General features: G+C 38.7%; 1 protein-coding gene across 1 annotated transcript in view; it reads right to left on the reverse strand.

Moving 5' to 3' along the window:
* Window positions 1-413: 413 nt before the first annotated feature.
* LOC120318113 (adhesion G-protein coupled receptor G2-like) overlaps window positions 414-27557 on the reverse strand; it is a 46708-nt gene continuing 19564 nt past the window's right edge. The window contains exons 10-22 of the mRNA XM_039365399.1: window positions 23706-23895; window positions 23215-23371; window positions 18465-18608; window positions 18234-18356; window positions 17399-17438; window positions 17196-17299; window positions 15749-15873; window positions 14744-15012; window positions 9782-9881; window positions 8367-8650; window positions 5100-5201; window positions 3753-3899; window positions 414-1975 (exon numbers count right to left, since the gene is read on the reverse strand). Coding sequence (XP_039221333.1) covers window positions 1791-1975; window positions 3753-3899; window positions 5100-5201; window positions 8367-8650; window positions 9782-9881; window positions 14744-15012; window positions 15749-15873; window positions 17196-17299; window positions 17399-17438; window positions 18234-18356; window positions 18465-18608; window positions 23215-23371; window positions 23706-23895 — 1970 coding nt within the window. The 3' untranslated portion in view covers window positions 414-1790. The remainder of the gene's footprint in view (window positions 1976-3752; window positions 3900-5099; window positions 5202-8366; window positions 8651-9781; window positions 9882-14743; window positions 15013-15748; window positions 15874-17195; window positions 17300-17398; window positions 17439-18233; window positions 18357-18464; window positions 18609-23214; window positions 23372-23705; window positions 23896-27557) is intronic.

Genomic DNA, 27557 nt, shown 5'->3' on the forward strand with positions numbered 1-27557 from the left:
GCTTTAGCCAGCTGAGGCTCCCAGCAGCAACACAGCAGACAACCTCTACCCCGAAGCACGCCAGAGCCGGGCCAGCATCTGTGAGCCCCAGAAGCAGCGCCCGAACGCGGCTCTGCCCTTGCTGGGCCAGATCCTTCCCTTCTCGGGCTTTCCTCCGCCTCCTGCTCCCCTCGCCTGGAGACGGATAGAAGAGCGGTGTCTCGGTTCCTAAGACCATCGGAAATATGTGTTTTCCGATGGTCTTAGGCAACCCTATGAAAACATCGTTCGACCCCCAAAAGGGTCGCGACCCACAGGTTGAGAACCGCTGCCCTAAGGGAACAATGCCCTCAGGCCCCCCATTTGGCACCAGGAAATATGTAAGTTTTTTAGCTCAGAATCCAAATAAATCCCAATGAGTCTCTGAACATGAGGCAGCTGATATAAATACAGGTTTATTCTTTTGATCAAAGGAATAAACTAGGTGTCTGAGTCTCTTGTCACACCCAGGCACTGCTGTGAGACAGAAGAGAGAGAAAGAACAACCTAATCAGAAAAGTTCTTTTTATAACTAATACACATTACAAGGCTCCTGCACATCTAAAAGGTTTCTTTGAATTTCCTTATCTACTGTATTCTAGCTCAGCTACATTTCTATATCTCTAAGCCTGAATACACAATAGTTCAATAGTTGGCAATTAGCCAATTAGCTCAACTTGTTACTTCACAGGAGGTAGAGTGGCAAAGAGTCGTTACATTTTAAAACTACAGCAGAAAAAACAAAGTGATATATTTATGATCCAAGGGAAAAGGGGGTGGAAAATGAATGAAGTATAGCAGATTTTTAGCTAGGCTTTCTCTATCTCCTTGGAACAACACAGTTTAAAGTAACAGAAACCTTCTCTTTGGTCAGCACAATTTAGAATACAATGGAGCACATACAGAAAGCAAGCAGGAATAAATGAACAATAGCTGGGCTATGTTATACATGAAAGATTGATTATACATAAAAGACTATATTTTAAAAGATTATATTTTGCTTGATCTTTACAAAACCATTTACTTCTTTCCCTCATCTCAGTTCCCCCCCCCAAGATCAAGCAATTCATAAGGAAGTTGAAACACTGACAAGCAATAAAGCAAGCAGTTTCCATTGTTATATAATTTGTATTTACAGTTAAATGGTTTATTTAACATTACCATTTTAAAGTTATTTACAGATATATGTAGATACAAATGGTTTGTATGCCAGAATAATAAAGCATTCCATGTTTGTACAATAATTACAGTAAAACTTCAAAAGCGGTCTTATTTTTATACAAAGGAATATTAACAATTAATTAGAAATAAATATAAATGTATTGGATAACCAAAAGAGTTTTCTGTATATAAAAATATGATATCTGTGACCACACCGTTAAAAGAAAGTTATAATACCATGTACATTATTCAGAAAGTCAGTATTAGCATCTTTTTCAGAATTTAGCTTATTTGTATATATGTTAACATAGCATTATTGCATTATCGTTTATATACTGTCAAGTATATAAAAAAAACTTTTAAAACTCATTTTTGGGGTGGGAAAAGAACAAATATGCAGTTGTTCATGTTTTGCAACCACAAAGCTATTTTTAAAGTATGTTGTTAATATCTATCAATGGCATTAAGAACAGAAATAATATAGGGTCTTTGACCTCAAAGTTGAAGTTTTGATCCTGTACATTACATGACTTTCTTTTTCTCACATTATGTGTAACAGTTAAAATAAATCTGTATATTACTTGGTAAAATAATGGAAAATATTTTAAAAGTCATAATGGTTCCATAAATTGCAGGCTCTTTCTTTTCAAAGTCCTCCTGAGTGAAATGCAAGACTTTTTATGGGATATATCATTGTTTTCATGAAAAACATGCTGTTTTACTGAAAACTCAGGAAGCTGCACATCACTATTCTGTACATGGAAAGAAACACCATTTTTTTCCCGGGAGATATTTCCTGAAATGTAAAATTGAAAGAAAAAAAATTATTAGAATGTATCATTGATAAGTCACTGGGCCTCAGTACTGTTTTCCTGTGATATGATAGGTCAGTGGTTCTCAACCTTTTTAATGCCGCGATCCCCAACCGGTCGTAAGTCGAGGACTACTCAACCAGTCGTAAGTCGAGGACTACTCAACTGGTGCAGCACCGTTTGTAGAATGGGACTTTTGGCGGGCTCAGCAGGGCAGAGACAGCCTGGACAATTCCTATTGGCTTTTGAAAGCCAATAGAATTAGACTCTATTCAAGAGAGTCTATTCTATTGGCTTTTAAAAGCCAATAGAATAAAAGAGTAGCACAGCTAAGGAAAAGGGGAAAAAAATGGCAGACTGCGTTTGGCGACCCCCGTGAAATGGTCGTTTGACCCCAAATGGGGTCCCGACCCACAGGTTGAGAACCACTGTGATAGATACACCTAATCAACTCTTAGAGAGGCCTCTCCATGTTCTGTTTCTATAGGCTCACAATGTTGTGGAATACATGTCATGTAGAAATTCTCAACAATGTAAATTGGCCCCTAAATATGTCTCCAGATATGCTATAATCATTGACATGTTTCCTCTGGAAATCAAGACTTAATTGATAAGTGGGAATGAACCTGTTTCAGTTGATAATTGCCACTGAGAACTGAATAAATGTAAAACACTAAATACTTGTTAGAATGCTAATCTAATCTCATCTTTCAGGATTGTTTTATTTATTATTTTTTATTTATTTGTTTATATTTATTTATTATTAAATTTGTGTCCCTGATTCATAATGTCTACCGATTACTAAAACTAAACAGCCTGTAAAAAAAAGGTCATGTTTTCCCCCCTGTAATATAAATGATTAATTAGGGCTAAACAAACATTTCAGAGTCAAACTTGCCAGAGGCACTCCAGAGGACATGGAGACATACATGTAGTATTTTTCTGCAACCCCTTAAAGCAATTGCCTCTTTTCCACTGCATATTCCTTGGAAACATGCATTTGGATTAAGGGGTTGCAGGCAGATGTTACATCCCTGCATGCTTCAAACCCTCTTGCTGCTTTCAAACTCAAAATAATATCCTACCTTGTTAACCATGCTAAATATGGTGGCAGTACATAGTAGTAGCCAAGATACCATAATGCATTTTGGTGAACATATCACAATGACATAGATATTTTATATTAAAAAATATCCATAAAATTTGATACACTTATAAAAATGCGTTCTACAAAATAGAAATGGTTTGGCCTTACATCAGACATGTCAAACACAAGGCCCAGGGGTCGGATGCAGCCCCCGAAGTGGTTTCATGTGGCCCGCGAAGCATCTTGGAAACAGTAAGGGAATGACTCCCATTGCCTTGGCCCTGGCCCAGGCCAGCTGGAAGCCAATGTACAATTTTGTGGTGGCCATCTTGGCACTTGCCCTGGTCCCACCCCCTTCTGCCAGAGACCCTCAGATCTGTCCCACTCCTGCCCAGGCACCCTTGACACGAAAGATGTAGAACTGGCCATGCCCACCCAGTAGGTCACACCCACCCAGTAGGCTGCACCCACTCTGGCCACACCCACCTGGCCCCCCAAGGGCAACCACAATGCTGATGCGGCCCTCAGTGAAATTGAGTTTGACACCCCTGCCTTACATGGACTTTAATCTGGCCCTATCATGTAAGAACTGACCCATTCTTTATCTTATTTTGTACTGCGTACATTAAACATATTGTTGCTTATAAAGAATACTGTAACATACGTGCCATTACCATTTGAGTGCACAGAATAATCATTGCTCATTAGCATCGATGTGGAATTAGTAGAGTTACTATTGGATTGTAAAGAATGTGAAGAATTGGATACACCTTGGTTAATATTCTGCTTCCTTATGCCATTAGTAGCAGTTCTACTCCAGTCTATAGTAAAAAAAAGATTACAAAACATAGTGTGGTATATATTAAAGTCCAAATAATAAATTGAAAGTTGTATCTAATTTAAAGATTCCTAGTAGGGTCTGCAGGATTATCCTACTTTTGTCAGAATGACAAAAGCAGGGTTGTCCAATAATGGCACAAACTCTTCCTTTTTGTGTGCGGCATATATACGTTATACAGAAAAGGAGTGGCATCTTTAATCAGTCCTGACCTTGCTCCCCCTTTCCAGCATAAGCATCCCAGCAAACCAAAACTGCATCAAAATGGTAGTATGCATGCAGTAATGTCATGGTACAAATTCCACCCCATCCGATGCAAGTATTTCTGCTTTTTTGTATCATGATACAATTCATCACTTTCTGATTACTTCCCTTGGCATCTGTGTTCAGAAGAATCAGATTAGCTGTGTTTCCCTCCCAGCTTTTGAAGCTAGCTTTTTCTGAGGTTGGGATATCCGAAATGCATAAAGTCTCAAATACAACATGTAATAAAAAAAATGGCTGAAGAACTCAAGGCTCTAAATTATCTTACTTCATCCTGCCCACAATCCAAATCAAAATATAAACAAACTATTTAGCTATTTTTCCTCCCGTAATTTATAATAATAAGAAAATAAAATGGCTCTGGAAGAGAGCAGAGAGACCCAACTAATTTTCTACCCTCATTTCTGCCTCGCTGCTACAGCATTTTGACCTGAGGAGAGAAATGCTGGATTGCTCTGTAATTCTACTTTAAAGTCCATGCCATCATACAGCTGAGAAAAAAAAATGTATAAGGATGTCTACAATCATAAAAACTAAAAACTGCATGCATTTTCTTCAACAGCAAACAATATATTATGGAACAAGTTTATTTGACTTAAATTGCCACATTTATTTGAGAAAAATATAAAGTGAGTAGAAGAATCAATAAAAATAGTTATTTATACAATACTCCCCACCTTCTGCCTTCCACTAACCCCATTTCTTGCCCTGGCTTCCAGCTATACTTGCTGAAATCCATTTCAGAAAGTTTTTTTTGGGGGGGGGGGGAAGGAAGACTCTGAAATAGAGTCATGGAAGGACATAGAGGGCTGAAGTTTCAACAAAAATAAAACAGTTTTATACTCAGGTAACAGAACTTCAAATCACTGTGCCTGTAAACTGCATAACTAAATACAAACAATAGTCTTTTAATATTTACCTGAATTTTCAGCCAGCCGGTATTTTCCACAACACAAATATCTTCTCCACTGTTTGCGAACATTCTCCTTTGCAACACAGTAAAAAACAAAAATGAAAAATCCTGCAAAATAATGTTTAAAGGAAGTTATGATATTTTACTTTAAGAAAATAGATACAATTCAAACCCCATTTTTTTCAGAATTTATTTTACCTTTTAAAAATCTGCTACATGAGGGCAATTTTGCGTAACACAGCTGCCAGAAAAAGTGATACTACCATGTATAAAATCTTGCAAAAGACTTGTGGGACCAGTTTACATGCCTGTATATACATGCCAAAAAAATCAAAATGCGGATAACGTTCATATCCTCTGCAGTTCATAGAACAGAAAGAATGTAGTTAGTCTTCATTTAGTGACTGTCTCTAGCAACTGTTCATAGTTACAATAGGGATGAAAAAATAACTTTGTGACCTATTTCATATAATAGGGCCTTTGCTGTAAAGCAAAGGAAAGCTGAAATAGCATCATAAACACAACTGTGGTTTCATTTAGTGATCGCTTTACTTAACAACTGAGTTCCAGTCCCAGTTCTGGTCACTAACTGAGGACTCGGTGTATGATTTTGCCTCTTACTAGAGAAAGTGGAAGTCACCTTTCAATTCCTCTTGTTATATTTCTTTATGTCAGTGTTTCTTAAAACTTTCTCTCTCAGGACCCCTTTTCATTTTTAAAATTATAGAGCAGGGCTTTTCAACCTTTTCACTGATTCTACCACTTTTAGAATATGGCAATATTCAAGTACCACCAGTCGCTTAGCAAGGTGTCAAAAACTTGATGACCAAAAAATAACGGAAAAAAGTGATAAAGTACAGGTAGTCCTCACTCCCTTTAATATCCTCTTCTTTCATCCCCTTTAATATCCTTGTCAATGCTGCTAACATTGGATGTTCTTGCTTGACAATATATGAAGATGCAGACATTTTCTTTTTAACCTGTGTATTACTTTTAGAGTTAAGATTGGATGGTGCTGGAAGGGAGGGGGGAAGAATGTACATGGGGACTAGTTAGCCATAACAATATTTCAGTAGGGTATTTTTCAAGGTTAGTTGTAATGGGAGGAAATAACGGGAGGGAAAGTTCACACTTCAAACTAATTGGAGAATGTGATTAATGACCTATTAAATGAAGGAGTGAGTTATGCTTTGTTACGGGTGTGTTGGGGGAGGAGAATTCAGATTTTGGCTTCACTATGTACTACCGAAGCTATATTGCAAATTAAAAGATTCTTTAAGGTAAATCATGCCTCAAAGTTTTTTGAAGAGCTTCATTTTTTGGAAGCATGACAATCCTCTCTTCTCTCACCCCCTTTAATATCCTCTCTTCTCTCACCCTTTAATATCATCTCTTCTCTCATCCCTTTAATATCATCTCTTCTCACCCCCTTTAACATCATCTCTTCTCTCACCCCCTTTAATATCATCTCTTCTCTCACCCTTTAATATTCTCTCTTCTCTCACCCCCTTTAATATCCTCTCACCCTCTAATATTCTCTTCTCTCACCCCCTTTAATATAATCTCTTCTCTCACTCCCTTTAACATCATCTCTTCTCTCACCCCCTTTAATATTCTCTCTTCTCTCACCCCCTTTAATATCCTCTTCTCACTCCCTTTAATATCATCTCTTCTCACCCCCTTTAACATCATCTCTTCTCTCACCCCCTTTAATATCATCTCTTCTCTCACCCTTTAATATTCTCTCTTCTCTCACCCCCTTTAATATCCTCTCACCCTGTAATACTCTTCTCTCACCCCCTTTAATATAATCTCTTCTCTCACTCCCTTTAACATCATCTCTTCTCACCCCTTTAATATTCTCTTCTCACCCCCTTTAATATCTTCTCTCACCCCCTTTAATATCCTCTTCTCTCATCCCCCTTAACATAATCTCTTCTCACCCCCTTTAATATCATCTCTCTCACCCCTTTAATATAATCTCTTCTCTCACCCCCTTTAATATAATTTCTTCTCTCATTCCCTTTAATATCCTCTCTTCTCTCCCCCTCAGCAGGACCCAGGCAATGCCTCACGTAGCTCCAGCTGAATCTCTGCCTGAAGACTGGGTGAGGCTGCCTGTCACCCCCAATCAGCTGGAGCTATGCGCGCCGATCCTGGGCTCTCAGCAGGAGCCAAGCAATGCGTCGCACAGCTGCAGCTGAATCTCTACCTGAAGACTGTGTGAGGCTGCCTGCCACCCCCAAGGCTGCTGCCAATCAGCTGGAGCTGCATGCTTTGATTCTGGGCTCTCAGTAGGACCCAGGGAACTTGCAGTTCCAGTTGACTTTCCCACAAGTCTGTGCGGCACTGCTGCTGCTTCACCTCATCCACTTTTACACTTTTTAAAACTTTTTTTTACAGTGCTGTTCAACCCGTCGTACGTGTACCACCTGCCAGGTGCCAACGTACCACTAGTGGTACGCATACCACTGGTTGAAAAGCCCTGTTATAGAGGACCCCAAAAGAGCTTTTCTTTACATAGCTTATATTTACTAATATTTAAAATATTAAAAGTTAAAATTGATGCATTTGCTGTTGTTACCACTTCTCGCAATTGTTTAATGGGATTTTAATACTATATTATTTTTCAACATAGGCTGGCAAATGATTTTGATTTTGCAGAGGGTATTGCTCCCCCCCCCCCGGGGATCCTAAGACTACACTTTTAAGAAACATTGCCTTAGGTGCTTTAGATTCTCTTCTGCATTTTTAACCTGAGAGGGTTTTTTTGCTGATTCTAAATATAGGGGGTCTGCAAGAGGAAGTGTCAAAAAAAGTAAAAGTGGCAGCTAGGTTTGCGCAATCAACATCTCAGCACTTTTGTACGTGTTTTGACTTCAGACACATGTACAAAGAGATGGGATTTTGATTTTGTGGTGATGATTACCACTGACTTTTTCAACTCTTCCTCAGAGACAGCCATGTTCATATTTATGAACAGTTTTGACCGTGTTTGCAATATAATAAAATAAAAATTGCTTTATTATCACAGCATCATGCTTTTTAAAAATGCCTTCATTAAACATCAATACTACTAAGCAGTGCTTGGCTTATGTGATTTACTGTTTTGAAAAAGATTTATTTAAATATAACAATAATGTAATTTAAAACTTATACTGAACTGATTGGGTTAATTATTTTATAGAATGATAAAGCAAAATAGTAAAATAGGATGAAATAATTCATTTTTGTACAGTTAAAGAATATCAGTCTATTGTAGGTAACACATACCTTGCAAAGTATTAAAAATTGCAAAGAGATACATAAAAATAAGATTTACAGGACCCCATGCAAAAAAGGCAAATCCCCAAGTAATTCCCAATAAGAAGGTAAGGCCGGCAACACTCCTGAGATCTTGTATACTAGTTTTCCTCTGGGCACCAAGCTGCTTCTTCTTTTTGATTCTACAAAGCTGAATCAGTACTACTATGAACATACTGATGTTCAGCAAAAATATTGTACAGAAGTATCCCACAACTGTGATGTAAAATACAATGTCATTCTTAATCCAGCAGCTAAAATACAAAAAATAAGGTATAAATCAGTTAAAAATGGCCAAAATTTAGATCCAGCAAGTCAGCTAACTAGACCCATTAATAGAAATTAACTGAAATTAATGTAGACAATATGCATTCCTTAAAGATATATCTAGCTTAATCTAGCTTACCTGATTTAATGTCAAATTTGAACCATTATTGTAACTCATGAATCATATCTACAATAAAATCTTTTTTTAACGTCCAAGGTAAGCCTTATTTAATTTTTATCTTTTTATTTTTATACACATATGTGGTAGAGAAGTTGTTAATATGTTGTGTTTTTGGCGTATTGTTGATAACTAATACCATAGAGCAGGGGTGTCAAACGTGTCATGACGTATCGCAACTTTTTTGCCATTGCCAGCAATAGGGTGGGTACAGTTTTGCTATGATACATCTGGTCTGCGGGCTGGCAGTTTGTCACCCCTGCCATAGAGGGAACTTTGTGAGCTTTTGTTTTGTCTTGGATTGGTAACTTAGCAAGAAGCCATTGTTGCTGTTGGACAGCTGATCATGTTTTCCTCAGATCAGTTGGGGTACAGCTCAAACAATAAAACTCTCATTTTGCAATTTATGATACTGGAGTTTTGGTAGTCTTGAGGGAACATCAGTCTCTCCTTCCCTGATCTTTTCCCTTCCACAGCTGCTAGACTACTAGAGTATCACAATGTCCCCAGAGCATGCTTCCAAGTGGTTTTGTAGCTAATGGCATGTACTATTTTTTCATGACTTCACTGCAAAAAGTAAATACAGGGGTGCTGAGGTTGAATTTGGCCCTCCATTACTGCTCACTGGAAGATTGCTTGTTGTCTCTGTTCATTCTTTTAGAACAGTTGTAGCAACAACAATAATATGGTGTTGCCAGACCAAGTCTGAAAGTTTGGGAAATATTTTTGGAAAGACTATGAAGAGTGGCTATATAGCAGCAAGTTTGCTGGGGAATTCTGGCAGTTGAAAGCAATGCATCTTAAGTTGATATATAAAAATGTCCATCATATGTATTGTAAAGAAATTTAAAAGATTTGTGTTTTATAAGAAAAGAAACAGCTTTCTTGCTACTATTTAATACATACAAATCTTTTAGATGATTGCCTAAGTTTTACTTACAATTCATCCGATGAGCCATTGGGAAATTTTCCATATGATCCAAATCCATAGTTATATGGAGATACTGCTAGTACAATGATTACTACTATAGCTGGTAACCCTGAAAGATCAAACATCACCTTGAGAATATGGGTGGCTATAATACAGTTGAACAAATAAACAAGTATAAATTACTTAAGAGTTGGCAGTGGGATTTTCAAGAAACAGAAAAGATTTTTCCCAGTGGATTTCAAACGTTCATGCCATTTCATTTCACTATCTCAATTTATCCTATAAATCTGGAATGTTTTATAGGTAGGATGATGTTTTGAAATCTACAGCAAGGAAATTATTGTAACTGTCACTTATATAGGTCTTTTTCCATGAGTGCACAGTAGCTAGCAATATATAAATATGCCTCCATTTGAATCATATTTAGGTACTAATTAAAAATTTTCTTTGAGTATTAAAAAAAAAAATCTTCCTTTTAAGACATCTAGATTGCTGTCTGCTAACAGCAGTTTTATTTGCTGGACCTTTACATGATTGCTGCCTAGCATACAGAACCTTTCCAATAGCTTGGTATGTAGTTTGGTCTGTCCTACAAATCTGCCCCATATAGAAGGAGCATTCATAAATGTAACAGAGAAATACAAATTGTAGCAGGTAAAATTTGAAGACTCAAAAATGTGATGGGAGGCTAATATGAATGTTCACTTATTTACCTAATATAAATTACATAAATTTAGTCTTTTCAAAGTAGGAAGCATAAGAAATACCATAAGAGTTTCTATATAAGGTATTAACAATGTTAGTATTATAAGCTGTTAAATATTATGATATATATGTATTTTCTTAACCTTTTTTGGGTGATAAACTGAGAGGGAAAGTTACTTGCAAAGGTTATAGTGTGCTTCAAAACCAAATGTTTTCATGAATATTAGCCCTGTTCAAACCAACAGTATACAATATATATATATATATATATATATATATATATATATATATATATATATATATATATATATATATATATAAAAAAATTGAAGAATAGCGATTCCTGGGTACATATATTTCAGTAAAAAAGGAAAGCGATCACCAGGAAGTAAAACACCAAGGTTTTAATAAATAAAATCAAGCTTTCGATGGCTAACATCTGCCATCATCATCAGGATACAAGCCAGTTAGTGAGGAAACCTGCTTATAAGCATAGCCACACCTAAACTCTACGCATGGACCTTGTAACAGGTCCAAGCCAACTAATCCTTACTTCACTTACAGCCTTCAGTGATTCTTTCTTTTAGCTCTTACTTACATCCACCTAGCTTTCAATGGCTAGCACCTGCCATCATTGTCAGAATACAAGCTAGCTAGTGAGGAAACCTGCTTACAAGCATAGCCACGCCTAAACTCTACGCATGGACCTTGTAACAGGTCCAGCCCGACTAATCCTTGCTTCACTAACAGCCTTCAGTGATTCTTTCTTATAGCTCTTACTTACATCCACACAACCACCCACTTCCTCCCTCCCTTTAGTTCCTGAGTCATATAGGCAACGTGTGTTTCTCAAAATTAAAGGGTCCTCTGCACTATTGAATTGATTCTTCTTTCTGTGTTCCTTGGGACGTTTCTCTCCTCCACTCCTCCGGCACGCATCGCACTCATTTGCATTCTTCAATCCTGTCACTCCTTCAATCCCCCCACAATCCTTGCCACCAATCTCATCCACAATTTTATTTCCCCCCACTGTTCCCAGCATATCGCATCCTCCATGCTCCTCCTTCATGCCACCTGGTGCGACTCTCAATCCGGTTGCCTCTCTTTCAGTCTTCTGTAACGCCGCTCTCCGGGAGCGCGTGACCACCCCCATAATGGGGCGGCTGTAAGTATTGATCTTCTGTACATCCATTGGAGGCATGTCTCTGTCTCGATGGCTCTGATCAGTGTGGCCGCATAGCAAAGGTGTTATTCTGCCATCGCTCATGGTAGGTGTTGCCTTTTTTGAATTCCTATCCATTTCCAAGGCGCCGGCGACCAGATGCGTTGTAGCGGGGGCACCATTGGGGACAATGGAGCCGATATAGTCACTGGGGTAGCGAGTTTGTTTTGTGTTAATTGGGACACTTGTTGTTCTTATTCTTGAGTATTGGGTACAATGCAAGGAGGTGTCTGGGGCATCCGAGGATGGGCTACTAATATCAACAAATTTCTTAATTGATGGCGGATGTACACACGAATCGTTAACTAAAGGGGGTCTAGATTGTAGATGTCTCTCTTCTTTGTTGCCAGTTTCATCTAATGGACACCCAGAGTTTTTGTTACTCAGATGTTTTTTCCCAGGTCGTCTACGCATTTCCCATGCCTTCATGGTCTGATATGCCGGGCGTAGGTCCACATGTCGATTGATTGACATGCTGTCTGAGAACCAGGCTTCTTTGAGTAACCTACCACTCTTGGAGGTGTCACTGGCAACCACCCTTACGTCGTCAAAATTAAATTTATGACCAAACCCCCATGGGGTCACCTATTTCAAGTGTTATTGCTGAGGCTGTATTGCAGCAGTTGGAACACGTAGCGATGACCCAATACTGCCCAAAGTTCTGGGCCCGCTACGTTGACGACACGTTCGTCATAATTAAGAGGAGTCAAAAAGCTGACTTTGTGGACATACTTAATTCGGTGTGCGTGGATCTGCAATTTACGGAGGAGGAGGAGTATCAGGGTAGGCTGGCATTTCTTGATGTCTTAGTCCAACGCCAGCCAGATGGGACCTTAACCACCCGGGTCTATCGCAAACCCACGCACACCGATAGAATCTTGCACTACAACAGCAATCACCCGGTGGCCCACAAAGTCAGCTGCATTAGAACCCTCTTTAAGAGGGTGGACTCCCACTGCAGTACAGCCGAAGCTAGGATGGAGGAAAGAAAACATCTCCTCCGTCTCTGTAGGTACAATGGGTACCCCATGAAATTCATCAGACGCCACAGTACTCTGTCCAAACCATCCCAAAATCCATCAAGTGGGATGGCACCATCACAGACGACTCGTATTACCCTCCCTTACAGTAGCAATGTCTCAGAAGCCACCACCAGACTATTGGCACCCTATGGTGTAAGGGTTGCACATAGACCTGACCGGACATTGCGTTCCTGCATTATGAGACCAAAGGACCCACTCCCCATAGTTGAGAGATCTGGAGTCGTTTACAGGATTAACTGTAATGACTGTCCCGGCAATTATGTGGGAGAAACTTCCAAAAGGGTCGGAACAAGAATGCAGGAACACAAGCTGGCAATAAGAAGAGGTGAGCAGTACTCCCAAATACTGACTCACATGGAGGAGTTTGGTCATAAATTTAATTTTGACGACGTAAGGGTGGTTGCCAGTGACACCTCCAAGAGTGGTAGGTTACTCAAAGAAGCCTGGTTCTCAGACAGCATGTCAATCAATCGACATGTGGACCTACGCCCGGCATATCAGACCATGAAGGCATGGGAAATGCGTAGACGACCTGGGAAAAAACATCTGAGTAACAAAAACTCTGGGTGTCCATTAGATGAAACTGGCAACAAAGAAGAGAGACATCTACAATCTAGACCCCCTTTAGTTAACGATTCGTGTGTACATCCGCCGTTAATTAAGAAATTTGTTGATATTAGTAGCCCATCCTCGGATGCCCCAGACACCTCCTTGCATTGTACCCAATACTCAAGAATAAGAACAACAAGTGTCCCAATTAACACAAAACAAACTCGCTACCCCAGTGACTATATCGGCTCCATTGTCCCCAATGGTGCCCCCGCTACAACGCATCTGGTCGCCGGCGCCTTGGAAATGGATAGGAATTCAAAAAAGGCAACACCTACCATGAGCGATGGCAGAATAACACCTTTGCTATGCGGCCACACTGATCAGAGCCATCGAGACAGAGACATGCCTCCAATGGATGTACAGAAGATCAATACTTACAGCCGCCCCATTATGGGGGTGGTCACGCGCTGCCGGAGAGCGGCGTTACAGAAGACTGAAAGAGAGGCAACCGGATTGAGAGTCGCACCAGGTGGCATGAAGGAGGAGCATGGAGGATGCGATATGCTGGGAACAGTGGGGGGAAATAAAATTGTGGATGAGATTGGTGGCAAGGATTGTGGGGGGATTGAAGGAGTGACAGGATTGAAGAATGCAAATGAGTGCGATGCGTGCCGGAGGAGTGGAGGAGAGAAACGTCCCGAGGAACACAGGAAGAAGAATCAACTCAATAGTGCAGAGGACCCTTTAATTTTGAGAAACACACGTTGCCTATATGACTCAGGAACTAAAGGGAGGGAGGAAGTGGGTGGTTGTGTGGATGTAAGTAAGAGCTATAAGAAAGAATCACTGAAGGCTGTAAGTGAAGCAAGGATTAGTCGGCCTGGACCTGTTACAAGGTCCATGCGTAGAGTTTAGGTGTGGCTATGCTTATAAGCAGGTTTCCTCACTAGCTAGCTTGTATTCTGACAATGATGGCAGGTGCTAGCCATTGAAAGCTAGGTGGATGTAAGTAAGAGCTAAAAGAAAGAATCACTGAAGGCTGTAAGTGAAGTAAGGATTAGTTGGCTTGGACTTGTTACAAGGTCCATGCGTAGAGTTTAGGTGTGGCTATGCTTATAAGCAGGTTTCCTCACTAACTGGCTTGTATCCTGACGATGATGGCAGATGTTAGCCATTGAAAGCTTGATTTTATTTATTAAAACCTTGGTGTTTTACTTCCTGGTGATCGCTTTCCTTTTTTACTGAAATATATATATATGTATGTATGTATGTATGTATGTACGTATAAAACAGACACAATAAAATCCACGAGGCTGAAGCTAGTTTTCATGAAACCTAACTGCCCATAACTTCTCCACATGGATAGTTCTTGACAACTGGAATAAATAAAAGTACAGTGTAGTCTTTGCAATATAAATTCAGAATATATATAGATATATATATACTTACCCCAGCCAATAATGCAGAACTTTAGAATATATTTCCTAACGTATGTATTGAATACTTTCACAAGGGCAAGATACATATGAAAGGCTTCAAGGCCCATCCAGGTGAAAGAAACCAAAAGAAAATAATGAAGAAAGGCAGCAACTGAAATGCACAGACCCTGGATCTCGTACAGAGCAATCCAAGAATCCAGCAGGAAAACCAGGTTTAAAAGAAGCAGAGCAATGCAGAGCTGGATAAGAATTTTAGATGGGTAGTCTCTTCGGATTTTCCTATAAACTCAAATAAATTAAATATGTAAGCTGACACCTTTTTTGATACATTTAATAATATACAATATGATACAGGCAATATTTATATTGTTTTAATCTCTTAAACATTGTAGCCTTTTTCAAATACTGTTGTAAGATCATAAAAGCATGAGAATCCTTGCAATTTCTACCTGAAATTACAACTTTCTACATTAGTTATTTTTTTACTTCCATGACAAGCTGTAAATATGTTTTTCTAATAATGGCAAGTTACTAAATTATAAAACTGTAATTACTGAAGTACCAAAAGTTATTACTTGAAAACTGCAGGAACAAAATCTCTATAATATTTTGCTAATGAAATATAGAGAGAAACCAGAGAATAAAAAAAACAAGGAACAGGATTTTCTCCAGGTGAAAAGGTATCAGGTGAGGAAAACCTTGAATAGACCCATCTGAAATCTGTGAAAGAAAAATCTGTGCAAGCTACTCATTTAAATCACTAACTCTAGAATCAAAAATTCTAGGATATGTTGATATATTTTTTATTATGAAATGAATTGAGAAAATCAATTTGTCTTATCTGACCTACTGTTTTTCCATTTCTACACTTGAGTTCCTAGCTAAATAAAATGGTTGTAATCTAACCTTGTTTTACTTTTCAGCTGTTATTTATAACAATTCTTTCTCAGGCTAATCAAAGATGCCTTATAATATCATAAACATGCCATATAATTTAGCATAGCCAAGTACTTACTCAAATGCAATGTAGGTAACAAGAGTCACAGAAAGAAAAATAGCTGAAAGTCCACAACCTATGTAGGTGATGAAAGTTAGAATTAGCACTTGAACTGGAGATATAGTGGGGTTTCTTGATAAATCCTAAACAGAAAGAGAAATATTTTTTAAAAATCTGTTTAAATTTTAGCAGTTTGTCAATATACACAGCTATATGTATATTTGTGTGTATACATGTATGCTATATCCATTAATTATGTGAGTTGCTTAGAGTTACAAATGTGAGATATAAATTAAATAAACACACACACAAACATCTATATACTACCAAAACTCTCATGTCTGTAAACTTTAAATGGATGAAATGATGCATCATAGGGCAAACCTTTTCGCCTAAGGCAGGGGTGTCAAACTTGCAGCATCACGTGACATGTTGCGACATATCATGATTTTTTTTCCATTCCCGGCAATGGGTGGATGTGGTTTCGCCTTAATGCATATGGCCCGTGGGCCAGCAGTTTGACACCCCTGACCTAAGGTATCTCAAATAAGTTAACTTATAGAATGCATCAAACATCTGAGACCAATTTTATTAATTTTATGACACACAAAAATGATCATAAAGCATTTATAACATAATACAAAATGTCTTAAAACATTTCTCAAGGTCAATTGCTAATGTTTGACTGTGCTATGTTATTAAGCATGGGCTACTTTCAAGACATATACATCTCTGAATATCTTTCTAAATTTTTAGGAACTTTTCAAGTACACTAGAAGCTCTGCCATTTTTGAAGGCATTGCGATATCTGGTAAGGAAATAACTCTGAAACAACCCAATGATTTACAGGTTACATGTAGTCCTCAACTTACAACAGTTCATTTAGTGACCATTCGAAGTTACAATACTGAAAAAAGTGATTTATGACTTGTTTTTCACATTTACAACCGTTGTAGCATCCCCATGATCACATGATCAACATTCAGACACTTGACAACTGACTCATATTTATGATGGTTTCAGTGTCCCAGGGTCATGTGTTCATCTTTTGCGATCTTCTGATAAGCAAAGTCAATGGAGAAACCAGATTTACTTAACAATCGTGTTACTAATTTAACAACTACAGTGATTCACTTAACCACTGTGGCAAGAAAAGTTGTAAAATGGGCAAAACTCACTTATCAAATGTTTCACTTAGCAACAGAAATTTTGGGCTCATTTATGGTTGTAAATCGAGAACTATCGGTATTTAGTGTTTCTATAAATTTGAACCATTTCCTCTGCCTGCCCGCCTCCTATTCCTGAATCCAGAAGCTTCATATTTTTAAACTTCTTATAATGGCACCCTGTGAACCTTGAAATAAGTTGCCTTTTCTCCCTTTCCATCCCACATTACAGCCACTGAGAAACTCTCAAGACGCACTAAGCCTCTATGCAGCTTTTGCTTAGATAGTATAAGGATTACCAGTAATATGCCAAAACTTGTCAGGTGATTGCAGCTACAGATGGTTTCATTCATTGTTCTTTCTTTTACCATACAACCTTCAGAATTCCAACTGCCTTGGCCATCTGCCAAACATTAAAATACTGCTATTATCATATTATAAGCAATATAGTTTTTAACTAGCTTAGTTAACATAAATGAAGTCACATGATCGTGAAACATACCATTTTTATCCCAGAAGGCACATCTAACAGTCAAATTTGCCTGATTGGAAGAGGAAAAAAAAGCTTAGCTACATATCACATGACTCATATATTAAAAAGAAGTACCACTTGTTTGCTTAGATGTAGGTACATCTATCACTTCAGACTGTTCCTGTAGAGCTACAAGGAATTGTAAAATACCACAGATACTTCCTACAGAGTTTGCACAGGTGAGTCCTCTGAACCGGACCCTAATTTATTCCTGTTTTTACAAATAGAAAGTACTAGTACCAAGAATAAATCATGAGGAACTGAGTGCGTAGGACTGTTCTGGATATCTGTCAAAACATGCAAAACATCAAGCAGCTTTTGAACCTTATACAAAAAGGCTTAGAAAATCTCTATTTAGTAATGCAAAGAAAAATTAGCAGAAATGAACCTTTTTTATTAGTAGTATAAATATGGATATGCAGCTTCAGTTTGAAAGACATATCTGCCTGCATTATGTCAGAATAATAATAATAATAACAACAACAACAACAACAACAGGTCCTGGGTAAGGACTCGATAGGTAGGCAAAATGCCAGATCCAGTCTGAACATCTGGCTGACTGTGCGACGATCCATAATAATAATAAATAATAACAACAACTTTATTGTCACTTTGAATGTACACCAATTAGCATACATCAAAATAAAATTTCGTTGCATACAGCTCTCATGACAACATAATTAGGTAAATTGTATCTAGATTTAAGATTATTCAGCTAGATTAATAAAAATATCTAAATGTAGTTAAAATGATTGATTTCTGAAATAAAGCATAAGAAAATAAAATATAATGTATGAATTGGTACCTGATTAGGCCTGATATTTTGTAGCGTGACAGTCACATTTGTCTTCAAGTTGTTGACTGAAAGGTTAGCAATACTGGATGATATAACATAACTGAACAAAGAGAATTGTTTCAGTGTAGAATCCTATGAAATACAACCATGTATATCTTATTAATTAAGTATAATTTTGATTGCTATAAACAATAGATTACATTTAAAAATTTCAAGCATGCTTTGAAACTATAAAAATACCTGGAATAGAGTTGTTTTTTTAAAAAAGTTAAATGTAATTCTAGAAGATATATGCTTATCTTGAGGTTTCAAGTCTGCCATTAATGATGATGGAAGTGTAATGGCTCCAATAACCTTTGATGGCACTTCAGTTCCAAGGGTAGCCTTTTTTAAAAAAAGAAAAAAAAGAACACATTGTTCCCTAAAAATAGATAATTAATCTATATGCTTGTGCTTTGTATAATAGATCAACATTAATGTAAAAGAAGCATCCATTCTTTTTTTTTATTGAAAAGTTTTATAAAAATTACAGTATACACCCCAAAACCCACCCACCCTAAAAAAAACCCTCCCTCCCCCACTTCCCAGAGCTGAGTACAGGGTTACAAATATAATAATCAAACTCTAATTAACATTAACCAACCATATAATAACCAAGTCCATAATGCGCTTTAACTCCCCTTTAACATAGGTATAAACAAATTAAAAATAAACATAATAATATAAAAAGTCAATATTATTAAACAATACAATATCCAAATTGTTAACAATACTAATACTAAAAATAATAATAAAACTAATAAAAATTCTACTATAATAAGCTATTAATAATAATAATACTATAAATTTACTCATAAACTAGATGGAACTTTTTAGTCCCATATTTATTCTGAATATAATCTATCCATCTTCTCCAGACCGAAATGTATCTTTCTTGTGAATGATCCTAGAAGCATCCATTCTTGAGGCATGAAAAGCAGGCACATAATTTTATTTATTTTTATCCCATCTTTATTATTATTATAAAAAAATCAAGGTGGGGAACATACATAATATTCCTTCTTCCTCCTGTTTTCTCTACTACAAGCCTATGAGGGAGGTTGGGCTAAGACAGTGGTTCTCAACCTGTGGGTCGGAACCCCATTTGGGGTCGAACGACCATTTCACGGGGGTCGCCAAACAAGGCTGTCCGCCATTTTTTCCCCTTTTCTTTGGCCACGCCCCTGGCACCCGGTGATGTATAAGTGGTTGGGGGTCACCACAACATGGGGAACTGTATTATGGGGTCACGGCATTAGAAAGGTTGAGAACCACTGGGCTGAGAGAAAGTGAGAGAAAATCACCTTATTGGCTTTCATGTCTGAGGCAGAACTAGAACTCATGGTCTCATGGTTTCTAGCCTGATGTCTTAACCACTAGACCAGACATGTCAAACTCAAGGCCTGTGGGCCAGATCCAGATCATGATATGTTTAGATCTGGTCCACAAGCAGACTAGTAGGAGGAAGTGACTTGAGTATGTAGTACAGTTGTGAGCTTGCATGAAATTTGTCCCTGATGCAAATGCTGATTACAAAAGCAAGATAGCAATAGTTAGGTTAAACCAGGGCTTTTCAACCTTTTCACCGATTGTACCACTTTTAGGATATGGCAATATTTGAGTACTACCCAGCAAAGTGTCAAAAACTTGATGACCAAAAAAAAAAAAAAACCTGTTCAAAGTTGACCATTTTTCATACTTATGACAATTGCAGCATGCCCAGGGTCATATGATTTATATTTGGATGCTTGATAACTGATTCATATTTATGATGGTCATGTGATCCCCTTTTGCAACCTTTTGACAAGCAAAGTCAATGGCAGGGCTGCTGGTGGCCAAGTGCTAAGGTGGGACTTCCTTCCCTGCCTCCCTCCTTTCCTGCCTCCCTCTTTTTCATTCCCATCTCCTTCTGAAGGAAAATTTGACACACCCCTCCCCATATTTTCCTTCTTCTATATATTCATCAAACAAGGAAAAGCCTCCAGAGACAGGAAAGACAAGCTGCTGAAGGAACTAGCTTAAAAAGGCGCATTCCCCTTTAAGAATTAGCTACTGGCCAGAAAGGAAAGTTAAGGAGCTGGCAGCTGGCACTTAAGGAAGAAAAAAAATGTAGTAAGTACTGGCTGCCGGCTAAGGCAGCCTCCCCAAATGACTCCATTCATAAGTAAAGGAACGCTGCAGGCAAAATCCATTCAGGAGAAAAATACTTCAAAATCCCTTGCAGCAAAATTTACAGCTAATAATAGCAGAGCAATAGAATCTAACACAAGACATCAGCCATCAGCCAAATAGAAATTGCCAAACACACTTTAAGAAAACAAAGCCAGAAGCTTTTGCTTAACCAAATTTAATTAATTACGACAAACTCGTTACTTATAAAGACATTTTGGATAAGGACGGAAAACTTAAAGGCAAGACCTACAACAACAAGGTATTGACCTAGCATGGTGGCCTTACCTACAAATACAAACAAGATATGAGAAAGATGTAAAGACAATGAGATTTTATATAGAACAGATAGAATTTGACCAAATACTCTTGAAAACAGATGAAAATTTAATTAAGAAACTTTATAGATTTCTGCTAAATTGAAAGATGGAAGAAGAACAAGTAAAAGAGACAATGATAGTCTAGGCAAAAAACTTTGGATATTCTATAGACTTAGAAGCTTGGCAAAAGTTATGGGATAGAAATATTAAACTGACTAAAGCAGCTTCATATAACAAAAACCTATATAAAATGTTTTATAGATGGTATATGACACCAGTTAGGCTAGTGAAAATGTTTTAAAATGTTTTGAATAATTGTTGGAAATGTAAAAGCCAGGCACTTATTACCATATCTGGTGGGTATGTCCTAGTACAAAGAAATTTTGGTCTAAGATTCATATATGGCTGGAGAAGATGACTAAAATACAGACAGAACTTAAGCCAGAATTGTTTTTGTTAGGAATACTAGGATCTAACTATGGGAAAGAGAATGAGTATTTAATATTACATATATTGACAGCTGCGAGAATAGCATTTGCCCAATATTGGAAAAATGAAAATGTACCACCTAGTGAGATCATGATTAGGAAAATCCTAGAATGTGCAGAAATGGACAGACTAACCCCAGAGATTAAAGAGAAAGAAGATTCAGTCTATTTTAAAACATGGGAAAACTTTTACCAATGGTTAGCAAACCGAGTTAGCGAGAAATGATTGTGAAATTTAATAAGATGATTGATGTTTACTGATTAATTGACATACTCTATAAGTATTCTTTTTTTGTTGACTATAGCTACTTATTATTATATTAACTATTCTCATTGAATATCTCTATCCAGACAATAGTTTGCTTGCTAAAGCTTGGAAATGTTATTGGGGGTAACCCCATTGTTGTACTTACCATCATCCCACCCCCATCCCCACCCACCCCCGAATCCCACTACCTATATTGATCCTGTTTTTCCCCTACCTTTATTAAACTTAATAAAATATTGTCAAAAAAAAGAACACAAAGCCCACATTGCACAAATCCCAGAACTTCAAAGTCACAAAAGCACATAAGAATCCTTCCATTCTCCATCTCCCTCCCTCCCTGCCTCACCTCCAGCCGATGCTGCCTTTCTTCATTGCTACCTTTCTTCATTCCTTGTGGAGGGCGACCCCTCCCCCGCTGCATTTCTTGCCTCTCTGTTGCTGCCAGCATGGATGGCTACCACAGAAGTTGTAGATCACCTCATGGCTGGCCTGCTTGATCTCCTCTCCTCTCCCCCCACCTTCCTTCTTCTTTCCCTTCGGTGCAGCTAGAGCTGACTCTGCCTCCTCCCAAGGCTGCCTCTTTTTTCTCTCCCCCCTCCCCCATCCAAACTGCCTCCTTTTATAGCTTCTCCTGTCTCTGCCCCCTCCTCCTTTCTCTTCTGGGTGAGCCTGGGGCCTGTGCCTCACCCCAGTCATTCTGCAGCTCTGGAGGACTCTCTCACAATAAGTCCTGCAATGTGCTGGCTCGTTCCCTCTCCCACTACACTTGGCTGGGCAGGGCCGCGTATCATCTGCCACGTGCTAATGTACCACAGGTGGTACATATACCACTGGTTGAAAAGCCCTGGGCTAAACAATTGCTTTTTGTTCCAGTTACAGAACCTTTCAATAGGTTTTTCAGATTGAAAAGTTTACGTGTTATGCTTATTGCCGTTCTTTACAAAAGACAAAAAGTGCACCACTATATTAGTAGCCATTCAAAGTTACAATTAATCTCCCCCAAAAAGGTACTTATAACCTGGATTTGAAATTTCAATGACCAGACCCTACCCCAGTCCTGTGACAGCATTTTTAACACTCAGCAAGTTGCTTGCATTTACAACTATCTACAGTCACATGACTGCAATTTACAATGTTTTTTTTTGCTTTTGCTTAATGGCAAAAATATTTGCTTAATGACCATTGCATTTATTTGATTATCATCACATTTGCTTAACCACTGCAAATAAGGTTGTAGTCAGACATGCTCTTGTGATGACCCACTTGAAGACTGGCAAGAGTTATAATTGTAATTCTGAGCTCAATTATAATCATAAGTTGAGGACTACCTGTATTACATTCTTTAAAAACAAAAGCCCAGCCGGGGCTAGTTAAATAGACATACAAGATGTATTCACAATAAAGTACACCAGTATACCTGCCTGTATCAGGTTATACAATGTACAGATCCTATACTTTTAATTTTTAATTATTTAAAAGCAACCTAAAATGGTGTGGTTTGTTTTTGAGGAGACTTGCATAAAATACATTCCTAATTAAAAAAATGGGCAAAAATCTAATCAAGAGTTGTATTTATCTGCTCTTCTGATACATATTTAGCTTTGGGGACTTTGGATTTACTAACAAATTCTACACTCAAATTTATATTATAAAGAGTGTTACTTAAAGCCCGAAAGAAATTTTAAAAGTAAAAAAATATGGCTTACCTCAAGATCTGAGGAATGTTGAACAGCAAAAGAAACTTTGCTAAAAGAGCTACTGTTGACTTTCAGGACAGCCAGAGCCAAAGTAGGAGTGGTAAGATTAATGGATGTTGTTGAGAATTTCAATTTTAATCCAATTACATCCACTATTTTTATTATTCTATTGAGATAGTAATATAGATAATTACATGTGTGCTTTTTATTGCTGATTTTTAAAAGTACAATAATTTCATGAAAACTTATCTCAGTTGAATTACATTAAAGTACAAACACGTTCATAAAGATAATTATTACGAAAAGTTAAATTTCTTGAGAAATAATATAGTTTTTCTTCTATACCATCTCAAGAGGATGATGTGAAATATATTTGGAAAACAATGAAAAATTACATTTCAAAGACCTTAAAAAAAATCACAGGACATCTGTAAACACAATGTTCATTTCAAGAAAAAGATTTTATACAGAAATATGTTTCTTACATTATAGACACATACCTTTTAGACACTGGATATATTTGTGATTGGGGCATGCTTAGAAGGAAGCTAACCCTTTCCAGCATCGACTGTCCAAGAGATGGTGCTATTGTTTCTGCAGTTAAGTAGCTTTCAAGCTCAGAAACTATGCTGTTGACATTGGAGGCATGAACACTATTGGTAGTGCTTGAATTATTATGAGATATTTGCTCTGCAAAAGATAGAGAGGGGAAAAAACAGCACTTTTAAACAAGACTGAAAATTGGGAAAATGAAATATTCCATGAATATTTGGGGTTTTTTGTTTCCTTACTTGAATAAAAAAATTGGCATGGCCAAAATACCATTAAAAAGCTTCAAAGAATTATAGATGTTTTGTTTATTTATGCAGTCCTTTGAACACATTCCCTTTAATTCACAGTAGAATCTGATGCATGTGTATCTTTTTTGGTATGAGTGCAGTAAAGGCCACAATCAGCTCAATGAATAAATCACCACTGGATGGAGGACAGAAACAGAGGAAAAAAGATAATGTTCTGTCAGATCCCCAAATCCTTATTGTCTCCCTTTCATATATATATTCTTGTGCTTTGCTTTGGGGCCTGCCATTTAATTGAGGAGAGAGGGGTTATTTGGTTTCGCTTGGGATTACTTTCGCTTTCTGCTTTTCTTCATCCACCTCTATCCACTTGAGAAAGGAATGTGTCTCCCTTATCAGGGAGAGTTTACAAAGAAACAAAACTGGAGAAGACCTTAGATTCAAGCCAACTGTGCTAGTTACCCACACATCGTTGCCACTTGTGGATTGGCTGAATTTCAAATGGACATTATGATTATGGTGGGAGGAGGAATATTGCTGGTTTAACTATACCATTTAAGCAGGATTTTCTCCAGATTGTGCCTTGACTTCCCTGTCACTAACCACTAATAAAAGTTTCCTTTTGAGACAATGCCTGTTTCAAGAGTTCTGCTTTCTTGGGTGGTTACCTGAGGTGGGTTCTTACATAAGGCGAGATCTGCATAGTACTCAATCTGTAGAAGCTGCTGCCCTACCAAAGGAGTCGCAATGATTTCTACATGGAGGAGTTCCAGGCAGAGAAATGGGCTGAAGATCTCCTCTGCCTAAAAGTTGATGAAAGCCTTTCCAGGGATCTGGAAGAAGCTAGACTTCTGGCGGAGAAGATACAGCCAGATGGTCACTCGGGGTTGATAAGAAAGAAAGATGGGAGGAGAAAGCCCCAAAAGTTACTCTTACCCGAGGCAGAGGAAAGAAAAAGGCAAAGAAGAAAAATGCAGAACCTGCCCCTCCTGATAAAGAAGGGGAAAAAGAAGAATTGAAATCGGGGACGATGGAAGCTGTGATGCAATATGTGAAAAAAGCCCTTGACAAGTGTATGGTACAGCTGAAAGAAAGCCCCAAATCGGAAGAAGAGTTAGAAGGTGAATCGAAGGAAGAAGAGTCAGAGGTCTCCGAGACGGCTGCAGCTGAAGACCAGGAGGCAGCATCACCATCCATCTCAAGGAACCAGAGGCAGACCACCTCAACCAGCCAAGGTGAAACCAATCCTGATCGGAGTGAAGTTTGAAGGGAACCCAAAGCACCTGGGCTATTTCCTGGCACAAGTGTTCACCTACAGGCAAATCTATGGGAGAACACTGTCTACTGATGTTGAGAAGGTGCTAGTCATCACCCTAGCCCTGGAAGGTGGAGCAGCTGACTGGATGGTGACCTTGTAGAATTGCAACACACCCAAATTGAGGAATTTCAACCATTTATGGCTGCTCTCCATAGACGGTTTGAAGCCCGGCTGGCAGACAAGAAAGCCTGGGAGTGCATAAAGACAGTGAAGCAGGGAAGGAGACCAGTCGCTGAATACAGTGAAGAATTCAGAGAGCTGGCCAGTTGCCTTCGCTGGCTGGAAAACATCCTGGTAAGCTGTTTCCAGGATGGGCTCAACAAGCTGTACAATGCCTGCATAGCCCGTGGAGCCCCGGGGTGGCTGTACAACTGGTGCCTAGTAGCCGAGAAAGTAGAAATTGACCAACATAAGCAACTACATCATCTGGTGAAACCAAGTTTCAAGCCACAGTCAGAGAAACGAGGGGAGACCGCATGAAGTTCGCCTGCTCCAGCTCGTAGCACTGCCTGCTTCAAATATGGTAAAGAGGGACATCGAGCCAAGGATTGCCACAGCAAGGCACCAACCAAGAAGGGGATCGTCTACCAGCTGGAAAACCTCTAAGAGCCTCACCAAACCCCAGGGAGACTGCGATGAGTTCCAAGGAAGTCGTAGAGCTCCCATGGGATCGCAACTGAGAGGGTTGAGCTCTGACTCCAAGTCACGATGTCCCAGGAGTGGCAGAAGATGACTACAAGGATGACCCATTGGTGAGTGGGCCAATTGACCCTATAACAGTGCCCCTAGAACTCTCTATACCTGGCACTAGAAAGACAGTAAAGTTAGCTGCAGTACTGGACTCTGGGTGTACCCGCTGCATTATTAGCTCAGAACTAGTGAGGAAAATGGGCATATCCCTCAGGAGACTAAAACCCTAATTACTTTCTGCCAACTGGATGGCTCCGTGGCAGAGGGGGTTCCCACCAGCTTTACCACCAGACCACTGTGTATTGACCTGGGAGATCATGTAGAGACTTTAGCTTTTATTGTGGCCCCAGGGATGGAGTGACCATTAGTCCTGGGTCTGGCTTGGTTAAAAAAAGCGGAATCCCATGGTCAACTGGAAGGAAGGACAGTTAAAATTTCCAAAAGGGGGAGCCCTGCCTGCTTCTAAGTGGGAGATATGGATTACGCTGCAATTTTGCTTCTGCCTTCAGTGAGTCAGACTTGAAAGCCCTCCCAATGGAATACTGAAATTTGGTTGAAGCTTTTAGTGAACAGAGGGCAGACGAACTCCCCCCTCACTGATCCACAGACTGTGCTATAGAAATCACTCCACGGGCAAAACTACCAAAGCCAAAAATGTACTCTATAACTCAAGGGAATTAGACGAACTAGGAAAGTTCATCAAAAAGAATTTAGAGCAGGTTTTTATAGAGCCAGCCAGACCCCAGGTAGCAGCCCTGTATTGTTCAGAGAAAAGAAAGATGGCTCTCTTCATCTGTGTATGGATCATAGGAGTCTTAATGCTGTGTGTGTGGAAAACATATACCCACTATCTTTAATGAAAGATATGTTAGTGCACTTATCAAAAGTGCAGATACAGATAAAGAAAGGGGATGAATGGAAAACTGCTTTCAACTGCCCCCTTGATTGCTTCCAATTTAAAGTTCTCCCATTTACCTACAAGGGGCTCCTGCAGTTTTCATGCAACTAATTAATGAGGTCCTACATGATCACCTGTACAAAGGGGGTTGGGTTTACCTGGTTGATATCCTTATGTATACCGAAACCAAAGATGAACATATTAAACTGGGCAGAGCGGTACCAAAAAAGTTGCGCTCTGCTAAGTTGTATGCCAAACTGCCAAAGTGTGAGTTCCACAAAGATCATATTGATTACTTGGGTTACCGTATATCGAACGAGGAAACAGAGATGGACCCAGAGAAAGTGAGAGGTGTCTTGGACTGGGCCTCTCCAAAAACCAGGAAACAACTCCAAAGTTTCCTAGTATTTACAATCAATTCATTCCATCTTTTGCACAGATTGCCCTCCCAATCACAAACTTGTTAAAAACCAGAGGGGGGACAAGCCAAAGCCCAGCCAACCGTTGAAATGGACAGGGGAGCGTCAAGCAGCTTTTGAGAAACTTAAAAGACTTTTCTCTATGGAGCCAGTTTTGAAACACCCGGTCCCAGAACAGCCATTTATAATTCAAGCAGATGCTAGTGATGTAGTTTTTGGAGCAGTGTTAT

The sequence above is a fragment of the Crotalus tigris genome, unplaced genomic scaffold (assembly GCF_016545835.1).
Source record: "Crotalus tigris isolate CLP2741 ecotype Arizona unplaced genomic scaffold, ASM1654583v1 scf7180000020065.321141, whole genome shotgun sequence".
Lineage (NCBI taxonomy): Eukaryota > Metazoa > Chordata > Lepidosauria > Squamata > Viperidae > Crotalus > Crotalus tigris.